This window comes from Neofelis nebulosa, chromosome 1, assembly GCF_028018385.1.
Source record: "Neofelis nebulosa isolate mNeoNeb1 chromosome 1, mNeoNeb1.pri, whole genome shotgun sequence".
In the NCBI taxonomy this organism is placed as follows: Eukaryota; Metazoa; Chordata; class Mammalia; order Carnivora; family Felidae; genus Neofelis; species Neofelis nebulosa.
The window spans coordinates 155,976,657-155,994,235 of NC_080782.1; the positions used below are offsets into that span (position 1 = coordinate 155,976,657).

At 37.2% G+C, this 17,579-nt stretch overlaps 1 protein-coding gene across 1 annotated transcript; it reads left to right on the top strand.

Moving 5' to 3' along the window:
- Window positions 1-4,884: 4,884 nt before the first annotated feature.
- LOC131486911 (olfactory receptor 2AJ1-like) lies at window positions 4,885-5,853 on the top strand. The gene has a single exon (XM_058687020.1). It carries the CDS (start codon window positions 4,885-4,887, stop codon window positions 5,851-5,853), a length of 969 nt encoding a protein of 322 aa, XP_058543003.1.
- Window positions 5,854-17,579: the final 11,726 nt, after the last annotated feature.

Sequence of the window (17,579 nt, forward strand, 5' to 3'; positions counted from 1 at the left end):
TACCTTAAATTTAAATAAAACATTACAAAGTTAAAACAAAAAACAAATAAATCAAATAAATAATGTAAAATATATGAATGTGTGTGTATGAATGCTCATATCATTTCCAATTTTTTTCTTTCCATGGATAATGGTAATTACACAAATCATGTTAAATATATATTGCATATTTTGGTGCCTTTGTTTATAAAGAATAGTTTTCAGGGTTAATGTGATATAACAGCTGTTTTCAGGTCACATTCTTAAAAGTTTTTAACAATTTGGACTCCTACCAGTGGTTTATGAGAATGTACATTTCCCTGAACCTTGATGAGGACTGGATAAAGATCATGAAATAAGGGCATAATCTGTGAAGCCTTCATATACACAGTAGAGTGAATTGGCTTGAATAGAGTTTTAACATTGAACCTTAGTATCATCAACTCAATCATTAATATAGTAAATATTCAGATAACAATCCATTTAGATATATGTAGCCCAGACTACAGAATATAAGTTAAAATGAGGACAGGACCTAGAAATACCTCATTGAGCTGTACATTTCCCTTATAATTTCCATTAGCCCTTAGTCTCCATTGTTTGGTTTGAAAAGTTTTTTGTTAAATACATTGTACATTCAGCTTTCAGAAAAGACCCTGCCCCAGCCTCTCTCTGTATTTTGCTGCAGTGACGAGTCCAGGGATGATTTAGAGGAGAGGCAGAGCTAAGTTAAAATATTTGAGAGATTTGTGGTGGCCTAAGTTAGAAAGTCATCTTGTGAATGGTGGCTATTTTTCTTCAGAGTATAATTGTTAAGATTCAAACGTGATGATACAATTTTATGCAATTAAAGTCTGGGGACAGGATGTTTCCATGACATTCCCTCTTGAGGTCTTCAATTAGCAAAGGATCTGGATTATGTCATATATGACCTGTTTCTGACAAGAGCCCTTAACTTATAGTCACTCCTCCTGTTAACTACAGAATTTGAGGCAACCTGACCTGAGAAGATAAAATGCGTCTCTATCTAACCACAGCCTCAATCAAGTCTTAGTCTTAGTTCTGACACATGAAAAGAGAACCAAATGCTTCTCACCCAGTGCGCAGCACTGAAGAAACCTGGGAGTCCATGTGGTAATCACAAAAGAGAGTGATGGAAATTGTGAGGTAGCTTACTTTAATACTTACTCTGGCATAAGATACGAGAAGACTTGTCTACAGTTTTCCTGCATTTCTGGAAAAATCATATTAACACTGTAACAGGTGATTTGTATTAGTGATGATAAACGTGGGCTATTAAATATATGTTTGTATTATGTTATGTGTATTAACTCTGATGGGTAAAGCAGGTGGTCAAATCATATTGAAAATGTAGAGACAAGAGCATAGCTCTATAGGTGGTTATGCACAATACCCATGTCATTCATGTTCTGTGTAAGAGTTTTTGTTTAATGGTGTTTAGATTTATTTTATTTTTTTATCTCTAGGGCAATTTGTCCTCATAAGTTAGATAATAGAGACAATTAAATCTATCCTGGATATAAAATCTTATAATAATGATGGTGATTAAAATCATGGACTCCAGAGCCCAATAGAATTGGGTTAAAATTTCAGTCCCATGAGCTGTATACTCAGAAGTCTTGTGCAAAGAGTTAATATTTCTATACTTTGAATTTGAAATCTGTAAACTGGGTGTAGCAAGGGCACCCATCTCTGAGGGTTATCATTAAGATTGAACACAGTACAGTATGTGAAGAGCTGAGTAAACTGCATGGCATAACTAGTATTCAAAAAAGTAAAGCTCATGACTTATTTTCTCTAATCAACAAAATATGTATTGACACAGTGGATCTGTATAGCATCCTTCTACATTTTCCCAGCTCACGATTTTGGCTGGTTTGGCACATTGATATGAAATAATTAAAAATAGAATCCATTAAAAATTATACATTAATATTTCAACATAAATCAAAGTAGATAATCATCATGCAATCCAACATGATTTTAAAAAGTTGACTAGTCGGACACCTCAGTGGTCAGTTGGTTAATCGTGTGACTTTGACTCAGGTCATGATATCATGGTTTGTTAGTTTGAGCACTTCATTGAGCTATGTGTTGTCAGCACAGAGCTCACTTTGGATTCTCTGTCTCCCTCTACTCTGCCCCTCCCCCGCTCATGCTCTCTCTCCCTCTCTCTCTCAAAAATAATACATAAATAAATAAATAAATAAATAAAACGTTTTTTAAAGGTCGATGAATCATCATACCAGACAGTTCCTTACAGTTTATACTGTCTAGTCTAACTGTTCTCTTCTGATAGAAAACATGTGGAAAATCATGCTAAATCCAAAGCCATCATGGATAGGGTCATTATTTGATTTGATTTGTCTTTCTGTTTCTCTCTCATTTAAGGTAAGGAGAAGTGAAAGACAAGTATTCCCCCAGTCAATGAACTGTTTTGAAACCAGAAAGAGAGATGGAGTTGTTATCATGGATAATGCATCTGCCTTAGGGTAATCAGGACTGCTTTGAAACTTAACACAGGCAAAGATGATCTCTAAAGAGGTAATAACTGGAAAGCCAACAGCCACCCAGGGTGTGGAGTGCCTAATCCCTCTCCATTATGCTGAGTCCTTGGGAGAAAGGCTACAATACATGCCCATATCTCATGAAGGTTGGTGGATACCATAACAAATACCTATTCATTGTCAAGTGGGCCAAAAGGTGCCAAGACATGTTGTTTATTTAATCCAAGACAGATGGTACAACAAAGATTTGCTTTCTTCTACATTTTTAATATGACCCTCTCAAGCACCTAGAAGAAACCACAGTATCCTGATAGTATCCTTATCACCTTTGTTTTAAATTCTAGTTCAATTTTGTTACTTATATCTATATTGATTAAATCCCTGACCATGACATCTACTTTCTGTTTTTTTTTTATTTTTTTTCTTTTAGATTGAATTTCTCCATCTCCATCCCCATCTCCCTCTCCATCTCCATTTCCGTCCTTTTGTCAAAACAATCTTCCAGTTGATTTTAGACTTTCAGATTCTCCAATTGATTTCTTTCATCTCCAGAATGTTTTGATAACTATCTAGCTGTATTCCATGGATGAGACAGCTTAGGGATCCCTCTACTCCTCTGCCTTCTTAACTTCTCAACATTATTTTTAATTGTACCTACAATTACAGGTGAAACTACAAGAAATAGTGGAATCATTGATTGACTATGCACATATGTACATACCTGTGACTGCTAGGGACCTTAGGGCATATTTTGCCATTTATACAAATTAGACTTAGATTATACTTAATAAAGACATTTAACACTATTGACCAGGTAATGTTCTAGAGCCTCTATGATTATTAATTATTTTAATTTGCATATCACACAGAAAGATGATTCAATTAGACCAACGTCATTAGGCAGGTAAATATGGTGATTTGGTAAAGGCTGCTTCAAATTCTGGTACTGATCCTCTAGAGGCTGTGCTTTCTACTGATCTACAATACTACCTCTGCATCTACAGTTTATAATTCCAGTCAAACCATTTCTAAACAAGATATACTACTTTTTTTTTTTTTTCAACGTTTATTTATTTATTTTTGGGACAGAGAGAGACAGAGCATGAACGGGGGAGGGACAGAGAGAGAGGGAGACACAGAATCGGAAACAGGCTCCAGGCTCCGAGCCATCAGCCCAGAGCCTGACGCGGGGCTCGAACTCACAGACCGCGAGATCGTGACCTGGCTGAAGTCGGACGCTTAACCGACTGCGCCACCCAGGCGCCCCTAAACAAGATATACTACTTTTTAAAATGAATCACTTTCTTGGGGTACCTGGCTGGCTCAGTCAGTTAAGATTCAAACTCTTGATTTTGGCTCAGGTCATGATCTCATGTTTTGTGACGTTGAGTCCTGTATTGGACTCTGCACTCACTGTGTGTAGCTTGCTTGGGATTCTCTCTCTTTCTCTGTCTCTTTCCCTGCCCCTTCCCCATGGACGCACTTTCTCTTAAAATATATAAACATTTTTAAATAACAAAATAATAAAGTAAATCACTTCTTATAAGATGGTCCTTGACAATCTCCTTCATCATAATCTTGTGTCCTCCTTTTTTACATAATAATCTAGTCCCTTAAATTACCTTGATGACAGATTCAAACTTCCTGCAGAGTAGGAAATCTTCTGTGAAACTGCCAAAAACTATATTTGTGAGTTCTCCTCTTAAATACTGGTTTCATGATTAAATGTTCTGTTCTAGTTTACTTGATCTAAGAAATGCTTGAATTAGGATTAGATCAAGGAGGACTTGGGCAAAAGTGAAAATTCCATATGTGGGAGAGAAAATTTAAACACAGACTACACTCAGTTCTGAAAATGTTTTTCTGTCCTCAGGCTATCAAGGTCTCTTCTTCCCATTTTTTCTGAGAATCTTCTTCGTTTTCTATGAAGTTTCCCATGACCGAGTGAAAATGTTGACTTTTCTAAATCTAAAATGATCATAGATCTTCTGTTGAAGTTATATCTGCACAGCACCTCAAGATGGTGAATTATTAAATACTTTAAGAAATGTACAAGATACATTGTCATCAAATTGATTGGCCTTTAGTTGATAGAACATTAAGTGTACTTGTATTCTTATTTGTGATTAGTGATTACCATTTGTAATAGCAGATACAGTGTATAAATCATTGTTTATTAAATAATTCATGAGTGGTAGTTAATGAAAACTTTATATATTGAGAAGTTAATAATACTAAAGAGATCACAACAAGGAAAGAATTCAGCATGAACATATTCAGAGGAGACCTGGGAGTAAGAAAAGTAGACCAGATGTGCAATAACACATCAAATGGAACAGTGTTCTTACCATTGTGTTCTGAGCGATGATGTTTGGCCATGGAGAAAAACAATAAGACTGTCACCACAGATTTTATTCTTTTGGGACTCTGGCCTGAGTTCAGCCACCTTGTGATCCTTATCTTCCTCATTCTTCTGGTCTATCTTATGGCTGTGATAGGCAATGCTGTTCTCATTCTCCTCATCTGGCTGGATTCTCGACTCCACTGTCCTATGTACTTCCTGCTCAGTCAGCTTTCCCTTATTGATGTGGCTCTGATCTCAACTACTGTCCCCAAAATGGCCACAAATTTCTTCTCAGGGAAAAGAACCATATCACAGATTGGTTGTGGATCCCAGATCTTATTCAGCTTAACCTTGGGAATTTCTGAGTGCCTTCTGCTTACCCTCATGTCCTATGACCGCTACATTGCCATCTGCAATCCACTGCGTTATTCAGTCATGATGAGCCATACCATCTGTAAACAGATGGTCATTGGGTCCTGGGTCGGAGGGGCAATAACTTCACTGGTTCATACAGCCTATGTCATGCACTTACCCATCTGTCATCCTCGAGAGATCCCACACTTCTTGTGTGAGGTCATGGCACTCCTGAAGCTCACTTGTGAGGACATTTCAGCCTATGTAAATTCAGTGGTGGTCTCAAGCTTTCTGGTGGTCCTCATCCCTCTGAGTCTTATCCTGGCTTCCTATATCCGTATATTCCTTGCTGTTGTCCACATGAATTCCCCTGAAGGCAAGAACAAGGCCTTGGCCACATGCTTCTCCCATCTCTGTGTGGTCAGCCTCTACTTTGGTCCTGCTGTATTAGTCTACATGAGGCCAGGATCCTTTAAGACCCCCAAAATAAACCAGTCCCTCTTTATGTTTAATGCCATTCTTACCCCTATGCTTAACCCTCTCATCTATAGCCTGAGAAACAAGGATGTAATAGCAGCTATGAAGAGTATAGTCATTAGTAGATGCTTCCTGAAAAAGGTGAAAAACCACCGAGCTTGCTACACCTAATTATAACCATATGTTAGCATATTTCTCTGAATTGTCTTTAAGATCCTTTAAGATTTGACAAATTCAGCATGGGAATCATGGATATATGAGAGGTCATTTGTTCCAACACCCTTATTGTGTGAAAATAAAAACAAAACTTAAAATAACTTATTGATGTCCTCACAACACCACCCAAAGATTCAGTTCTTCCAACAGAAAATCCTGAAACTACATTGCTTTTCTAAATAACACAGAGCATCATTCTTTCTCATATATGCCCAAGTAATGAAAGTACTCATTTCATTAAACATACCTCTGAATAAGAAGGTGTGTGATGCTCCTAGGAACAGTGACAGAATTCACAAATTCAGGGTTGGATGAGGAAGCATAATTTCTAACAGCAGTGCTCAACTGTTATGGAAATAAAATAATTTAATCTTCCTTGAATTACCAAAGCAGATATCAGATTGGCAAAAGCTTATACACCTGCAACCCAGTAGCCAGCATTTTGTTTCATGAGGAACAAAATATAAACATGCCTCCTTTATCTTGGTCTCAACAAATTTTCAGTTTTCCATTGTATTTTGACTTTGTATCCATTTTACAATGCAAACAGCACAAAACAAGAGGGCAGAACCTGACAATTTGAGAAATTGGAATAAAATGATATTACTTACTTTGTAACATTTATGAGAGGGGTAGAATTAATGTATGTAAATTGGTTAGAACAGTGGAGGCAACAAGAAAGTCTTTTGCTTTTAAAGTTTTTAATGTTTGTTTATTTTTTGAGAGACATAGCATGAGCAGAGGATGGTCAGGGAGAGAGGGAATCATGGAATCTGATGCAGGCTCCAGGCTCTGAGCTATCAGCACAGAGCCTGATGTGGGGCTCAAACTTACAAACTGCAAGATCGTGACCTGAGCTGAAGTTGGAGGATTAACCAGCTGAGCCATCCAGGGGCCCCAAAGTTTTATGTTACACACATCCATGCATCTGAAAGCCAGAAAACTCATTTAACACTCAGTACGAAAGCCAGTGAACTAAGCTTTTTCTAAGAGCTTTCTCCTATGCATGGTAATTAAGGTTTTATTTTATAGGTGACAAAGATGTGCCATATTTATTTCAAGTTGGATGCGAAGTAGCTGAGTGTTAAAAGCAGCCTTTGGTCAAAGATGAGAACAAAGAACAAAACAAAACAAGACAAATCTTTCTTCTAGTATATAAAATCAATTTAAAATTTTATTCAAGAAAAATATGTGATTTTGCTACCTTAATAATAAAAAAAAATAAAACCCAAATTTTTTTAAAGTTGCAATTATTGGGGCACCTGGGTGCTATAACTCTTGGTTGGTTGAGTGTCTAACTGTTGATTTCAGCTCAGGTCATCATCCTGGGGTTGTGGAATTTAGCACTGCATTGGGCCTCCATGCTGAGTGTGGAAACTGCTTAAGATTTTCTCTCTCTCTCTCTCTCCCTCCCTCTCTCTCCTTCTTCCTCTCTCCCCACCCCTAGTCCCTATGCTCTTTAAATACATACATACCTACATTAAATAAATAAATGTTGTAATTATTAAAAATAATTTAAAAAATTAAACACTATCAGCCTCTGGCTCCCTCCTATAATCCCTGTATGTAAAAGTTGTGATATTAAATATACGCACACTTTTAGTGAGGTCAGTGAAAAACAGGGCAGTTGTGGTTTTCTTTAGTCAGTGTAGTACATAGCAGCCATTTTCCTCACTTTCTAATGGGTATCACCTGAACCAAAGTTTTGTTACTCTAGTTTATAATACAGATATATTTTCATAAATTATAGATTTTCATAAATTTGTGGAGTATTTTTTTGGGGGGCAGTTAATTGTTTTGGTTTTAAGAATTTCCTATGCTTAAGAAGAATGCTTTCTTTGTATTTTAAGAAGCACAGTTAACTTTGTTGCCCTCACTTGTTATTCCTAATATTTTTGCACATGACAGCAAACAGGCACAGTCAGCTAAGTCTTCTAGTATATTCTAGAGTGACGTGGAATTACATCTTACTTCATTGGCAACTACTAGAGTGGCAGGAGTTCCTGAGGGTAGGAGCTCTAAGGCCAAAATAATTACAACCACCTATAAAGAAAGACAGAAAACTGGAATAAATAGTCCATCAAAAGCACAAATGTTAAGATTTCCCAAAGATATAATATAGGCAAAATACCAGCATTATGAATTAATAACAAAAATTAAAATGAATCAAGTGAACATATTATGACAAAGATACTAGTTTATATGAAAACACAATATAGTAAAATTAGCAGTAGTATAAATGCAGGTAAAAACTAAATTTTTGACCTGAAGGAATTCTGCCCCAAGTTCCTAGAAAGAACAAAGAAGTAGGAAAAAATAATGAACAGATACAGAAGCAAAATAGATAAAGTGTCTAGCCAGATATGAGAATTCTGGAAAGAAAAAAAAAATGGAAAACATGATATATGTTATATCCACAAATTCTAGCAAACTAAATTCAATAGCACATTAAGAAGATTACACATCGTGGGGCGCCTGGATGGCTCAGACGGTTAAGTGTCCGACTTCAGCTCAGGTCATGATCTCACAGTCCGTGAGTTTGAGCCCTGTGTTGGGCTCTGTGCTGACATCTCAGAGCCTGGAGCCTGCTTCAGATTCTCCCTCTTTTTCTGCCCCTCCCCCACTCATGCTCTGTATCTCTCTGTGTCAAAAATAAATAAAAACATTTAAAAAAAATATTACACATCGTGATCAAGTGAGAGTTATTCCTGAACATAAGGATGGTTCAACATATAAATATCAATCAATGTGAAACACCACAGAATAAAGAGGGAGGGATTACATGAATACCTACCTCAGTGAATATACCAGAAAAAAAAAATTTGACAGAATTTTACACTTTCATGATAAAACCGCTCAATAAACTAGGAATAGAAGGAAATGACCTCAATGTAATAAAGGCCTTATATAAAAATCCAATCATGAAACATCATACTCAATGGTGAAAGACTAAGTTTTTTCTCTAAGATTATGAACAAGACAGTGATGCTCACTCTCAAATATTCACCTTCAACATAGTATTGGAAATTTTAGACAGAGCTATTAGTCAAGAAAAATAAACAAACTACTTCCAAACTGGAAAAAAAAAAAAAACATGTAAAATTATCTCTGTAGATGACATGAGCTTATATGTAAACAAGCAAACCTATATACTGTTAAAGTTTTATTTAAATTCCAGTTAACATACAATGTAATATTAGTTTCAGGTGTCTAATAAAGTGATTCAACACTTCCAAAAAGACCTGGTGTTCATCACAAATGCTGTCCTTAATGCCTATCACATACTTAATCCATCTCACATCCATTACCCCATAGTTAATTATAGAGAACAAACTGATAATTTGTTAGAACTGGTAGCTCTAAGAGTCTAAACCCTAAAGATTTTTTTTTAAGTTTTACAAAAAAATAATCTAAATTCATCAGATTTTCATTATACAAAATCAGTTCACTAGCAATAAGAGACATAGAAAGGACATTAAGAAAGCAATTATATTTACAATGGCCACAAAAAATGTAAAATACTTAAGAATAAACCTATCCAAGCAAGTGAAAACTACAAATTTATTGAAAATTAGAAACCATTACTCAAAGAAATTAAAGACACACATAAATGAAAACAACAATACCCTGTGTAGACTTAATGTTGTTAAGATATCAAGACCACCCAGAATGACCTATAGATTCAATGCAGTCCCGATCAATACTATCCAAAGTGATCTACAGATTCAATGCAATCTTTCTCAGAATCTCAAAAGCATTTTTAAGACATTTAAAGATGTATCTTAGAATTCACATAGGATTATAAGGGACATTGAATAGTCAAATCAATCTTTGAAAAGAACAAATTTAAATGACTCAAGATATATTACAAAGTCACAGACATAAATAAAAAAAAAAGTACTATTGAAATAACAGACACATAGGCAAGACTTAAGACTTAATTGAAAGACTTAACTGAAAGGCCAAAAACGTTAAAAATCCTAGAAGAAAACACAGGGAAGTCTTCGTGACATTGCATTTGACAACAACATGAGACTGTAATACCAAAAGTATAAGCAACATAAGGAAAATAGATAAATGGGGCTATATAAACTTACACCTTTTTGTGCCTCCAAAGACACAATGGACTGAGTGAGAAGACAACCTACATAATGGGAGAAAGTATTTGCAAATCATATATCTGATAAAATGTTAAAATCCAAATATATAAGTAACTTATAACAATGTAAAATAACCCAATTAAAATGAATACAAAAATTGAATAGGCCATTATCCAAATATGATACACCAATGACTAATGGGACTATGAAAAGATGCTCAGCTTACCATTGGAGAAATGAAAATCAAAGCCAGAGTGATTCATCACTTCACAATATTTTAAATTTTACTATTAAAAACAAAAACTTGAAAATAACAAGTGTTGGTGAGGATGTGGAGCAATTTGAAATTTTGTGCACTCTGTTGCAATTGTAAAAAGGTGCAACTGCTGAGGAAAATAGTATTGTGATTCCTCTCTCTCTCTCTCTCTCTATATATATATATATATATATATATATGCTAGATGATCCAACAGTCCCACTTCTGGTTATGTATTCAAAAGAACTGAAGAATGATGTCACCAAGATGACTTCTTAATTTCCCTTCCCCCATGAACACACTGAATATACATCTATGCATTGATCAATTTCCTTTGAGAGGTGTCCAATAACTCGTTGATTGACTCTTATACATCAGGGGAAAATATCCAAATCAAAACAGGTATTAAAGGTTGAGACACAATTATCCCATTAACCTCACCCAAGGAAAATTGCCTTATAATCAGGAGGGAACTTTAAACATGAAGATTCTTCCTTGCGGTGCTGGGTGGCTCAGTTGGTTGAGCTTCTGACTTTGGCTCAGGTCATGATCTCATGGCCCATGACTTTGAACCCTGTGTCGGGCTCTGTTTTGACAGCCTGCAGCCTGCTTCAGATTCTGTGTCTCCCTCTTTCTCTGCCCCTCCCCCACTCATGCTTTCCCCCTCTCTCTCTGTCAAAAATAAATAAACATTAAAAAGAAAAAAATCTCCCTAAGGAGAGATTGGTCTGGAGCACACATTTAGCACTCCAATTTTTGAAACTGCCACGTAGGGATGGAAATAGCTTAGCTCTAATATTCACAGGACTTGCAATCTCAAGTCTCACCAAACACTAGCAAACAAATAAACAGTTGTTAAATGAGCATGAAAGTACTGCCCCTGGATATAACTACAGGTAAGTGGAGAGGGAGCTGGCAAAAATGCCCATTTCACAGTTTATCTCTAGAAAGTCTTTGTATGCTTTCCCAGGTACTGTCTGAAGGTAGAGCTTCTAGAACAGCTAAGGGCTCATAGTTATCCTCCTGGGAGTTCTCCCCCCGACACACACACACACACACACACAAAACAAAACAAAACAAAAACAAAACAAAACAACAACAAAAAAACACTGGACAATTCCCCTGAATTTCCTCTTTTGGTCACCTCAGCAATAAAACCTATTCTCTAGCTTCTATCTGGAAGGAGCTCATCTGGACATCTAGCATCCCAAATGTTGTTGCTGCCAAACAAGGAAAAACCCTCAAATCATGTAGGTCTGGGAGCTGACATGACTTAGATTTCACAAGTCCTCCAGGACTACATAAAACAAACGCAGTTTTATTTGAGGGAACAACCATTCCTGGAGGCTATTCTTTCTGGCTTAGCTCAGATTTGGTAGGCAAACAACAACAACAACAACACAACAACAACAAAAAGAAAACAAACAAACAAACAACAACAACAACAACAAAACTCCCAATTTCTCCCTGGGGGGGGGTCTATACAATGTATCTAATGTTCTCACCTCCCAGGGCTTTCTGAATGTCAGAATTGTAAATCAACTGTGTTGGGGAGCTGAAGAGCCAGGTAATTAGTAGTCCCCTGGGAGCCTAAATAGACATATTGTTATTTTCCATGTGTCTGGGACAACCAAACAGTAGTTTGGTATAAGTCTTGGTAAAACCTCCTCCACTGGGAGCCACTAATAACAAATATGACCGGTTTAAAAATCACAAAGTTTAGTCCAAAGACCCCACTAGAGAGGAGAGTTACAGACCAATCTCCCTGATGAATCTGGATTCAAAAATTTTAAGCAAGATACTAGAAAACTGGATCCAACAATATATTAAAATAATTATTCAGCATCACTAAGTGGGATTTATTCCTAGGATACAGTGGTCGTTCAATATCCAAAATCAATCAACATGATACATCACATTAATGAATGAAAGTATAAGAACCTTATGATCTTTTCGATAGATGAAAAAAAGCATACGACAAAATACAGCATGTATTCTTGATAAAAACCCTCAAGAAAGTAGGTATAGAAGGATCACACCTCAAGATAGTAAAAGCCACATATGAAAGACCTACAGTTAATATCATCCTCAGTGGGGAAAAATGGAGACCTTTCCCTGTAAGGTCAGGAACACGACGGGGATGTCCACTCTCACCACTCTTGTTCAACACAGTCCTGGAAGTCCTAGCCTCAGCAATCAGACGACAAACGTAAATAGGAGGCACCCAAATCACCAAGGATGAAGTCAGACATTCATTCTTTGCAGATGACAGGATACTCTAGGTGAAAAACCTGAAAAACTCCACCAAAACAAAGGTAGAACTTATACATGAATTCAGCAAAGTCAACATAAAGAAATCAGTTGCATTTCTCTATACTCATAATGAAACAGTAGAAAGAGAAATAAAGGAATCAGTCCCATTTAAAATTGCACCAAAAACCATAAGATACCTAGGAATAAACCTAACCAAAGAGGGGAAAATTCTATACACTGAAAATTATAGAAAGCTATGAAAGAAATTGTTTTGTTTTGTTTTTTCTCCACTCAAATAGTCACCCATAAAATTTCTAGCGGGGCTAGTTTGGTGGTCACAAATTCCTTTAGTGTTGTAGACTGTGAGTCTGGGGTTCTCTCTTGTCCAGCAAGAGAGCAGACACAGAATTAAAATGGAAGAAAGGCTAATGTCCAGGAGGAGACAAGAGCCCCGACTAAGGGTCCTTGATCCGTTTTTATTAACACCAGAAGGTTTACAAGCATAATGAATGTGCACAAAGAGATAATGAAATGTGAACATTAGTTCATGTGTGTGAGAGAAGGGAGTTTCGAAGGTATGCGGTGTTAGGGGTTTGGATCAATACAAAACAAAATCCTGTCACTGTGCAGATGGTTATTTACAGCAGGCGCAAGGCACCGTGTCTGTTTATCTTAGCTTGCCTAGGGGATAAGACAAATAGAGAATGATATCTCAGGGTCAACAAGGCACCTTTCTTTTGATAATTAGCTCCACTCCTGGCAACTTCACCCTACTGTGGTCTATAGCCCTGTTTACCTATGTACCTATTCTGGTCCATCCCTTCTGTGAAAGCAGCTTTCTGCTATTGTGCTATGTTGGGGCGCTTCCACCCTGATGATCTAATCTTGGATGCTTTCATCCTGTGCCTTACTATTCCTCTATGCCTTTTTTCTTAAATTGGGATACTGTTGCCATGTTTACCTAATCTTAGATGTTTTTGTCCTGTGGCCTCCTATTCCTCTATGCCTTCATTCTATATTCAGGGTGCTTCCATTTTCTTTACCTAATCTTGGATGCTTTCATCCTAAGCCTTGTTAACTCATTGGTGCAAGCTCAGGAAATTCCTAAGCTTATTCCCCACAACTTTAGTTTTTTTGGGGAAACTCTTTATCTCCCCTTCTATTATGAATGGCAGCAGTACTGAGTAAAGGACTCTTGGTTGCATATTTTTCTCAATTAGCACTATGAGTATATCATGCCACTTCCTTCTGACCTACCAAGTTTCTGTGGACAGAGAAACTGATAACTTATTTGTCTTCCCTTGTAGGTTCATGACTTTGTTTTCCCCTTGCTGCTTTCATGATTCTTTCCTTGTCTGTGTATTTTGTGATTTTGACTATGATATCCTGTGATGATTGTTTGTTTCTGTTGAATTTATGAGAGTTTTCTTGGATTCTTGGATTTCAATGTCTGTGTCTTTCCCATATTAGAGAAGTTTTCAGCTACAATTTGTTTGAATAAACCTTCTGCCCATTTTCCTCTCTCTTCATCTTCTGGGACCCTATGATACAAATGTTATTCCTCTTAATAAGTTGCGGAGTTCTTTAAATCTTGTATCATGATCTCTTGCCTTTGTTTACCTCTTTTATTTAGCTTTATTGTTTTCCATAATCTTTTCCCTCTATATCACTGATTCCTTGTTCTGCTTCCATCTTGCTTGTCATGGCATCCATTCGAGCTTGCATCTTGGTTATAACATTTTTAATTTGCCCTGACTAGATTTTAGCTCTTTTACCTCTGTATTTTCAGGAAGGGATTTAAGATGGCAGAGTAATGGGCACCCTGCGCTTGTCTCATCTCTAAAACACAGCAAGATCAGTATGAAACCATTTTGAACTCTTAAGAAGTTGATCTGAGGATTAATGCAATAATGTGCATAATTTGAGATAAAGACCTTGCCCAGTGCCTGGTGCATACAGGTGAATTGGGGGAGAGAAAAACCACAGTAGACGGAGGGTAGAGAGCCATTTTCATGGAGATAGGACAGAGACAGAAAGAGGAAAGGTGAGAGAGTGCACTCATCAGGGTCATGCAAGAAAAACACTCCCCCTAAAGGAGCTGGAGAGAAAAAGAGAGAGAAAGACTGAAAACTCTCTCAGGAGACTGGACAAGAAATCTGTTCCTCAAAACCATTGATGAGGAAAAAGGAAAGGGTTTCAATACTGCTAGGTTTCTGTAAAAAGTGGAGCACAGAGTCTGAAATTTTGAGCTCAGTCTCTGGAGGCACTCTGGCGAGGAAGCAGGTGAATCCCCAGGAGAAGGAAGCAAAGACTGATAGGCCCATGTGCCACAGAAGTGGTTCCCCTGTTTGGAATGCATTTGGAAGAGGCGATATGGTTACTCTGTGGGCAAAAGTCCTGGTGAACCTCGGAGAGCTGTTACATTTATGGATATTGGAAAAAAGATGCCAGCTGAGTGCAGCAAATCTAGGTACATTCTGTGTGTTGTTATCTATCATCAACTCTGAGCCTTTCATATTGTACAAACATGTGAACATCTGGGACAAATCAGTACCCAGTCATTGATCAGCAAAACCTTCTTCCCAGAAGATCAGCATGGGTCCAAGCTGTGGGGAGTCTCTTAAATGTGGGATTTTTAGACACAGCTGCACCTGAGACAAAACTCTGGGAAGAGGTGCTACCTGGCAGACAGCTTGGACAAACAAACAAGGGAAAGGTGGGAGCAGATGGACGCCTGAATCAAAGAGTGATTGATCAGTGTCTATGGGGATGCAAAATTCTTGTACAGGGGACTAGAGAGGAGGGGAAATCAATTTTGCCTGTAATGCACCAATACTGATTGATCCCAGTGAGCTAAGCAGCACCACCATGTGGAGAACAGAGTGGTTATACTAAGCTCCACACACCTGAGCTTTCCAGGAACATTCCCCAAAAGACCAGCACAAATACCTACCAACATCTTTGGGTGGAATGATTTACAGACCATAGGGTGTTGAAAAGTTTCAGTTCTAAGGGAAAATTGATCTAGTTTCCTTGGGCTTTCATTTTATTTGCTTGTTGATTTTTTCTTCATTTTCTTTGCTTCTGTTTTTGATTATGTTGTTTTCTTTTTCTTTCTTTTGATTTTCTTCCATGGATTCAGAAAGAGCAAAAATTTTTTAGTTGCACTATTTTTCTTTTACTCTATTTTATTATTTTAATTATTTTTTCATATTTTAAAACTTTTTAAAACTTTTATATTCTTTATTTTATCTCTTCTATAAAGATTCTCTTTTTAATATTCATTTTTGAGAGAGAGAGAGAGAGTAGAGAGAGATAATCCAAAGCAAGCACCAGACTCTGAGCTGTTAGCACAGAGCCTGATGTGGGGCTCAAAGTCACAACCCCAAGATCATGACCTGAGCCGAAGTTAAGAATTTGACTGAGCCACACAGGTACCCAAGATTCATTCAATAAGCAGAATAAAACACACCTTCTTATTTATTTATTTATTTATTTATTTATTTAAATATGAAATTTATTGTCAAATTGGTTTCCATACAACACCCAGTGCTCATCCCAACAGGTGCCCTCCTCAATGCCCATCACTCACTTTTCCTTCCCTCCTACCCCCCCCCCATCAACCTCAATTTATTCTCAGTTTTAAAAAGTCTCTTATGGTTTTGCTGCCTCCCTCTGTAACTTTTTTTCCCCATCCCATCCCCCATGGTCTTCTGTTAACTTTCTCAAGATCCACATAAGAGTGAAAACATATGGTATCTGTCTTTCTCTCTGTGATGTATTTCACTTAGCATAGCACTTTCTAGTTCCATCCACATTGCTACAAAAGGCCATATTTAATTCTTTATCATTGCCAAGTAGTATTCCATTGTGTATACAAACCACAATTTCTTTATCAGTCCATCAGTTGATGGACATTTAGGCTCTTTCCATAATTTGGCTGTTATTGAAAGTGCTGCTATAAACATTGAGGTACAAGTGCTCTTATGCATCAGCACTCCTGTATCCCTTGGGTAGATTCCTAGCAGTGCTATTGCTGGGTCATAGGCTAGATATATTTTTAATTTTTTTGAGGAACCTCCACACTGTTTTCCAGAGCGGCTGCACCAGTTTGCATTCCCACCAACAGTGAAAGAGGGTTCCCATTTCTCCACATCCTCGCCAGCATCTATAGTCTCCTCATTTATTCATTTTAGCCACTCTGACTGGCATGAGGTGATATCTCAGTATGGTTTTGATTTGTATTTCCCTTATGAGAAGTGACACTGCTCATCTTTTCATGTGCCTGTGGCCATCTGGATGTCTTCTTTAGAGAAGTGTCTATTCGTGACTACTGCCCATTTCTTCACTGGATTATTTGTTTTTGGGTGTGGAGTTTGATGATTTCTTTATAGGTTTTGGAAACAGGCCCTAGGTCTGATATATCAGTTGCAAATATCTTTTCCCATTCTTTTGGTTGCTTTTAGTTTTGTTGATTGTTTCCTTTGCAGTGCAGAAGCTTTTTATTTTGATGAGTCCCGATAGTTCATTTTTGCTTTTAATTCCTTGCTTTTGGAGATGTGTTGAGTAAGACATTGCTGCTGCTGAGGTTTGAGACGATTTTTTTCCTGCTTCCCGCTCTAGGGTTTTGATGTTTTCCTGTCTCACATTCAGATCCTTTATAAATTTTGAGTTTACTTTTGTGAATGGTGTAGGAAAGTGGTCTAGTTTCATTCTTCTGCATGTTGGTGTCCAGTTCTCACAGCACCATTTGTTAAAGAGATTGTCTTTTTTCCATTGGATATCTTTCTTACTTTGTCAAAGATTAGTTGTCCATACTTTTGTGCCAATACCATGCTGTCTTGATAATTACAGCTTTGTAGTAGAGGCTAAAGTCTGCAATTGTGATGCCTCCCACTTTGGTTTTCTTCAATATTACTTTGGCTATTCGGGGTCTTTTACGGTTCCATACAAATTTTAGGATTGCTTCTTCTACCTTTGGCTGGTGCAATTTTGTTTCGGATTGTATTGAATGTGTAGATAGCTTTGGGTATTATTGACATTTTAACAATATTTATTCTTCCAATCAATGA

Excerpts from the sequence above, each read along its gene's own strand:
- LOC131486911 (XM_058687020.1), top strand. The coding sequence starts at position 4,885 with ATGGAGAAAAACAATAAGACTGTCACCACAGATTTTATTCTTTTGGGA.